The 7,403-nt window shown below is 36.8% G+C and overlaps 2 protein-coding genes across 5 annotated transcripts in view; one reads left to right on the top strand and one right to left on the bottom strand.

The window, feature by feature from the left end:
- LOC108622768 (uncharacterized) overlaps positions 1–7,403 on the top strand; it is a 67,957-nt gene that overhangs the window by 9,282 nt on the left and 51,272 nt on the right. The window lies entirely within an intron of this gene.
- Positions 7–7,403, bottom strand: part of LOC108622770 (organic cation transporter protein) — a 34,387-nt gene continuing 26,990 nt past the window's right edge. For all 4 annotated transcript variants that reach the window (XM_026811722.1, XM_018020851.2, XM_026811723.1 and 1 more), the window contains exon 2: positions 7–5,436. In XM_026811722.1, coding sequence (XP_026667523.1) covers positions 2,734–4,434 — 1,701 coding nt within the window. In that variant the 5' untranslated portion in view covers positions 4,435–5,436 and the 3' untranslated portion in view covers positions 7–2,733. The remainder of the gene's footprint in view (positions 5,437–7,403) is intronic.

Genomic DNA, 7,403 nt, shown 5'->3' with positions numbered 1-7,403 from the left:
AAGTTGAACAAACTTTGATTTTGACGAGAATGCAGCTCCGGTTGACAAAATGTTATACCAAAATATTTTTTCTTCTTTCTTAAGGTAGAATAACCCTCTGCTCGGTTGTATTACGATTTTCGGCCCACCCTGTATAATAAGAATACCAAACACTGCAAATTATTTTAATTAGGACCCCTTTTGACAATCACGACTATCTCCTTGTTCCCTCGATGCGTCTTTGTTTTTTCTGATGTCTCGTCTCACTGAATTGATCTCATTAGCAACACCTGACACCGTGTTATAACAGTGTTCATCTCGCAGACAACAAGAGTCTGCGGTTATATTCATCCGCAACAGTATAACTAACAATATATAGAATTACAAAATAATTCTGTAACAATATGTACTGGCGGTTGATCTATTGATCATTGCCTCGCATTGTTAGAAGCTGTCTCAAGAAAATCTCAAGCTTCAACAGCATACAAGGTGAGTCTCGAACATGACGACGTCGAATAACACGTAAGGTATTTGTTGCACGATAAAAATTGTTGAACAAATGTTGCGTGACTTCCAAGAGAACGTGCAGTGCTCTGGTCTCTTTTTTATTTCTTTCATGTCTAAAAGTAATATTTGTTCATATTATAAATGTTAAAGTTTTAAATGAGACACTTAACGCATTCCTTTTAAGAATCGTCAGACAATTTTAATTATTGTAAAATATTTTCTAAAATTAAATTGTAGATTTCAAAATTCGTATGGAGTTCGAAACAGGAAATTTAATTTGGAAATTTCAATACGATGAACAAAAACATGTTTTGAAATAGAAAGTTGGGATTCACAAGTCACTTCTAATTCATGTTAATTATCGAGGATTCAAGTGTTACTATGTATTTTAACATTGAAAGTGAATACTAGGAATGAAACCTTGAAGGAATTTTAAGTTTGAAACTGAATCCTGACTTCGAACAACTCTTAAAATCTTTCTTGTACAATAAAAATTGTCGAACAAATGTTGCATGGATTTCAGGGGGGCATGCAATGCTGTGGTTTTTTGCTTCTTTGCTTTCTCGATGTGAAAGCTTCAGTTTGTTTAAATAGAATATCCAATATTTTTTCTCGAATTTCAATAAAGCACCAAATTAAAAAAAGATTATAAATTTTCTAGTAGTGTCTTAGACAAAAATTTACAATGTGTTTGACCTGTTAGTGATCTTTGAATGAAATATGATATAATGATCTGGTGAGCAATTATCCAAATTCGCATCAAATCTTCATTTCCCACTTTTCGTGGTCAATTTCACGAATGCAGTTGCCATATTTTTGGAATCTTTTATTAACTTTTTGCGGACTCGTGTCAGCATATAGCTGCCCAACTTAGTTCACAGCTACAAGGCGTATTATGGAGAGCTACGCGTAAGTCTATCATTCTGAGCGATAAGATACGCATGGGTGTAATAGACTAAACAGTCTGGTTTCCTTTCAATGAAATTACACTCCTGTCCGCAAAGGGTTAATTGCAAGTCTTTTACAAAAATAGAATGCGATGATTGATCTTGATCAGGATACTTGGTTTAGTATAATACTTCAGCTCTTTCAGTATTTTTATTACATGCAACAATTTTCATACTTTTCTCTGTTACTGGACATCGCTGAATATAATATCGTGAAATGTAGTGCCTCCTTCAATGTGACTAAGTAACTGCTAAACTAACAATAAGCTGCATATCATACTATATCTAATATTATCAAATCATCATAGATCATATGTATATCTAACATCTAACGAAGAAAGTGTTTACAAACATGATTTGTCATCGGAAACAAAGTCGTATTAATAATCACGTTGACTGAAGACATGAAGTACTTCCACTATTTCTTAATAGAAGATTTGAGAATATTTCAGTAATCATTAGCATAAATCCTCATTGCCAGTATAGAATTTGATGCTTTATTGAAATTCGAGAAAAAATATTGGACATTCTCTTTGAAAAGCTGAAGATGACCCTCATATCTCGGTAAAAAAGCAAAAAAAAACAAAAAGTAGATCACAACATAGCATTACCTGGAATCCATGCAACATTTGTTCAACAATTTTTGTCGTACCACAAATACCTTATTTGAAATCTTTATGTTATGAGACTCATTCTGTACATCTTAGAACAATGAATCTCTACCAGGTTTTTATTGTTAATTTCACCTAGGAAGATACGAATAGAAAATGGTATTAAATCTATGCCTTACTCTGTCGATTTGGCGTTAATGTAGCTTGATTTGCATCTACTTATTAAGAAATAATTATGTATGTAATTTTGTTTTGTAATTGAACGTAAATAAATGTTGAAAATACAGACAGTACTGATGGCTTTTCTATTTCTTCATTTATCTGTACCCAAATATTTCATAAGAACCCAATTTCCATTTCTTCCTTAATTTGGAAATGTGTATCTGTATGCATGTTTTCTTATACGTCGATTTAAAAATTTAATTAAAATGTAAAACATAATATATATTAATATTGGATTCAGTTCTCCAATTGATTTTTGAACAATTACAGAAAATCTGTTAGTACTTAATCAAACATGTTAATTGTGTATTGAAAAATCAAGACATAGATTTATTACTATTTTCGGATCTTATCAACCTAGGGAAAATTAACGCAATCAAAAACAGGTAAAAATTCATTGTCAATCACAAGCTGTACACACAATCAAATAATTTTTGTCGCAGATAAACAGAGCTCGAAGGATAAAATTAACGAGGAGTAATATCCTTCACATTTTCCTCCTGATTCAGCTTCTCCTTCTCGTCCTTGTCAGCCAACTGATTCAACGTGACCTCGTAACTGCTGCCCATCTTATCAGACCCGATACACGTACTGAAACATGTGTCGTGCTTCCCGAAATTCTCGCCATCCTCTATCGTTTCCGGCATCGGTTGGTTCAACGTCTCCGGCAGGTACGTTGATAGAAACCCAGAAACGAGAGCCACACAGCCAAATAAAACCGCCGGCACTTTCGGATTGAACGAATCCAGTAGCATAATCATCGGAGTCAAAGCGCCGCTGAGACGCGCGCACATCGAGCCGATGCCCAAAGCGGTGTTCCTAACGACCGTAGGAAACAGTTCCGCGGTGTAATTATAGATAACAGCGAATGAACCAGCGATGCAAGCTTTCCCAAAGAGGACGATCGTCACTATACTCGTGGCTGCTATGTCGGTCCCAGTTGGGATAGTAGAAGCGATTACACAGCACACGCCACCGATCAGCATGAAAGTGCAAACCACGCATCTTCTTCCAGCCCGGTCCATTAAGAAGCACATCAGAATGTACGAGGGCAGTTCCACTAAACCGCTGAGGAATAACATGAAGAATGGATTGCCAACCAGGTTCCCAGCGTTCAACGACAAACCATAATACACTATAGAATTCGCGAACCAGTTCAGGCATACGTTTAACGTTTTCTTTCTGAGATTCGGTGTTCTGAAAAGGTCCAAGGCTCCATAAGACCGATCTTCGTAATCCACGGTCCTATGTTTCTTCCCTTCGCCGATCAATTTATCAGTATCTATGGCCACATTGTTACCGTTCATCTTCAAACCCTTTTGTATGATTGCGAGAGCTTCACTAACGCGGCCTTGGGCCCATAACCACCGCGGTGACTCGTCCATCAGCCACCAGTGTCCAATCATCAGCGCACTGTGAAGGCCGTAAACGATTTGTAGCCACATTCGCTCTTTTATCAGTGCGCCCCAAACCGACACCAGCATGAAACCAACGGCAAACGCTATTTGGAACATAATGCCACACATGGTCCTCTTCGACGGTCCAACCAGTTCCATCGTTAACACGAATCCTGTTATATACGCCCCGGCTGAACCAAAGATTCCATATAGGAATCGTAAAACGAGGAAGATGTAATAGTTGTCCACCAGGGCTACTGTCACACCGAGTATAAGCTGCGCCACTGCTGATATGTAGAATATTACTTTCCTCCCGTGTTTATCTGCTAAACTGCCTAATGTCACTGCGCCGATGAACACGCCGAACATGTACGAAGACTGAGCGGCCGCCCCCATCCACCTTTGCGAACAGACGAAGTCCCATTCCATTCCGCGAGACGATTGGAAGTATTGTGTATCGTATGTCCATGATTCACAGTCCTGAATTGTCTCGTTTAAGTCCAAATAGTGGCAAGCGTCGATCGCTCGGGGAAGAGATTCCACGGATGTGTTCCATTTCGATAATGTAATGTTAGGAGAGTCGGTTACTAAACTCGATTTGGGGACGTTGCATGTATGGGGTGGAACAGCGGCGACTGTTAATAGCGTCAACATGTGCAGACCTGCTGTCAAGGCGCCGATAATATGCAGCGAAAACTGCCAACATTGGTATTTACCAAACTCCCCCAGATGGGCCATCAGCTCTTCCAGATTTCTGTCAACGCTCGCCATATTGCCTTGGGAAATATGTCCTTCGAACTGTTTTCCTCGATTAATATAAAAAATAATCGAAAGCAATTATGTTGAAATTATTTCCTCTATGGTACCACTCAAGTCTTGCTAAGGAAAAATATTTTATCACAGCGATAGATGAACTCCAAAGGTCTCACGATTTTTTCAATTGATGGTTATTATCAACTGATTCTTATCAGTCCACAAATGAATAGCCAAGAATGTCTGGTTGTTTCAGCAGTTATTATCAACTAATTTAACTTACTAATTATTCGTTGATTAGAATCAGCAACTATGTTACGATTATAGTTCCACGATTTTGCTAATTTATGTTATCAACTAATTTTTCATGATGAATTACGGTTTTCTCCTGATCAAGAATGTCTTATTATTGCACAAGTTTTTGTCAACTAGCTTAACTCACGAATTATTTGTTGATGTATTATAATTAGCAACTTTAAATTATACTTAGAAGATTATGGTTATATTTCTCGGATTTTGTCAAGTGATATCATCTGATTTTTTATGATGAATTATAGTTTCATTTTGTTGTTTCACCAATAATTGTCAACTAGTTTAACTCACCGATTACTTGATGCATTATAATCAGCAACTAGATTACGATTGTAATTCTTTTCTTGTTCAAGATCGTCTCATCACCGTTTCACCAATTATCGTCAAGTGGTCTTTGTTAGGACTGTCACGAATTCGCATGATAAAATTAGAATTACGGTAATTTGGTTGTGCGTGTGCACGCGTGGACGTAAGAACGTACTGCACCGTTCTAATGTCCACGAACGACTGGACAACTCTGACTGGAAATGTCAACGTTAGTGGCTGAACAGATTTCTCAAGAAGTGCCACGTGTTGGATTGCAAGAATTGTTTCTCCTTTGCAAGAATTGCTGTCCTTGCACCGTTGCGGTCTGTTGTGACTCCCACTTGGACGTGTTTTAGTTGGCGCTGATCCTGCTAGTCGTATGTGTGATAATATCGGTGTAATCTGAAAATAAGTGTGAAACAGATACATGATTGACAGAGCACAAGTGAGCATGGGTGTTATGTAACATTTTCAGAAAATTCTGTTTTGTACCATTATTAATAATAGTGGCATTCTATGCAGCGGCTTTGACCGCAATACTTTTGGCACAAATATGGGGTATAAACACTTCATATATTCTCTGTATTACAAGCTTTTATTTTACTTTGGATGTGTCGAAATAAATGCTACTAAATAAAGAATATTGGCAGTAAGTGTAAATATTCTCAGGAATAACATTTTCCTAGTAATTCTACTCTGAAACTAACCATTTTGTCAATGTACAAAATAACTATGTCGAATTTATTATCGAATTTTGTATTAGATATTTTTTATAGACTTGCATAAATATCATTTTGTATTACATTAATTTCCTGGGTATATAATTGCTAATTTCTGTTTGTTGTAAAGTCATAAAAGTTGCTAATTGATTTATGGAGAACGCTTGAGTTATTATCTTTCAAGTAAGAAGTAAACTAGATATGAAGACAATCTCACTGAAGCAGATACATCACTGAAGTACCATGATGATAGATTGATAAATTACGAGATTACTGGAATCTACAATGAAATATTAAAACCCCAGTGACTATTCTTCCCAACTTCTGCTAGAAGCTACAACGTCTTACTGGATTTTTAAGAATAAAAACGGCGAATTTGTTACTGTTCAATCATGTTACACTATCTCCCATTCCTAGTACTCCAGCACTACTACTCTAGCACTCCAGCTCCCAGTACTTCTATAAAACGACATTTTGGTACCAGAAACAGTTTGATATCTGATCAGATTGAAGAAACATTGCAAAATAAAGAAAAACACATTTTACTCCATTTTCAGCCTTAGGGGCAAAATTCCGAAAAATCCTCCCTTAAGGTCTATCTACACTAACGTAACGTCACCACTACGTCAACGGTACGTAGGGTCTCTGTAGGTCGTAAGACGTATGTTCGGCAGCGGAACTAGTGCTGTAATCTTTAGGACAGTATACTTGTATGGAAAAACGAAAGAACCCTGGAAGTAGGTAGTGGACCCTAAACAGCAGGCAGTCCCGCTTGTCGATTCAGTGTCAAACGTGAGCCCCTGAGCTCCATGCTTTTACACGCTTTTCCCTATACCCTGACCTAAAGGCTACAGCACTGGTTTCGCTGCCGAACGTACGTCCTACGACCTACGAAGAACCTACGTGCTGTTCACGTGACGGTGGCGTTACGTTAGTGTAGATAAACCTTTAGTAAGCAAATCGTCTACAATATGGTAGATATAGATATGGTACATAGATATATGTATGTACAATATAGTACAAACTACCCAGAGAATTTCAAATAGATCGGTACAATAGTTTTGCTAGGCGTTGATGAATGGATCAGATAAAAAGCTTTTATTTACTACGTAGTAAATGTACTATGTAGATACTATAAATAAATTAGCACAAACTTTTCAGAAACTGTCACATTTTTCCCGTTATATTTCCTCTGAGTAAAATAAAGAAAGTAGTGTTCGTTTACTAATCTCCACGAGAATGCATGATGAGCTACAATTGCAACAATTTTTAAACGGGATAATAGACCTTTTTTAATGAAATTGTGCTTATATATGTGTGTATACTTGTACAGTAGTAATAAATGTCAAATAATAGAGTTTCAACAATGAGTAATTATTTTGATTTATAGTCATAATTTACTTAAGCAGGTTCTAGCGTCAAATGAGTAAAAGTAGAATCAATTGAAATTGTAATATTTTGTAGTTGACGCTCATTTCTCTTACTGATTGTGAGTGAAATTTCAGATTTGATTACCGATCAGAAGTTGGAGATCGCAATATTTGATACATGGCTCATGAGGCTCACTGGCTCGTGAAATACGACTAATATCTAATATTTTTTTATAGAAAAAGTAAATAGCGGATTTTAATGAAAAAGCGGACATACACA

The sequence above is a fragment of the Ceratina calcarata genome, unplaced genomic scaffold, assembly GCF_001652005.2.
Source record: "Ceratina calcarata isolate Rehan_Ccalc_2016 unplaced genomic scaffold, ASM165200v1 scaffold24.2, whole genome shotgun sequence".
In the NCBI taxonomy this organism is placed as follows: Eukaryota; Metazoa; Arthropoda; class Insecta; order Hymenoptera; family Apidae; genus Ceratina; species Ceratina calcarata.
Note: the sequence above shows the minus strand (reverse complement) of the source record. Positions and strands in the feature narration are given on the sequence as shown.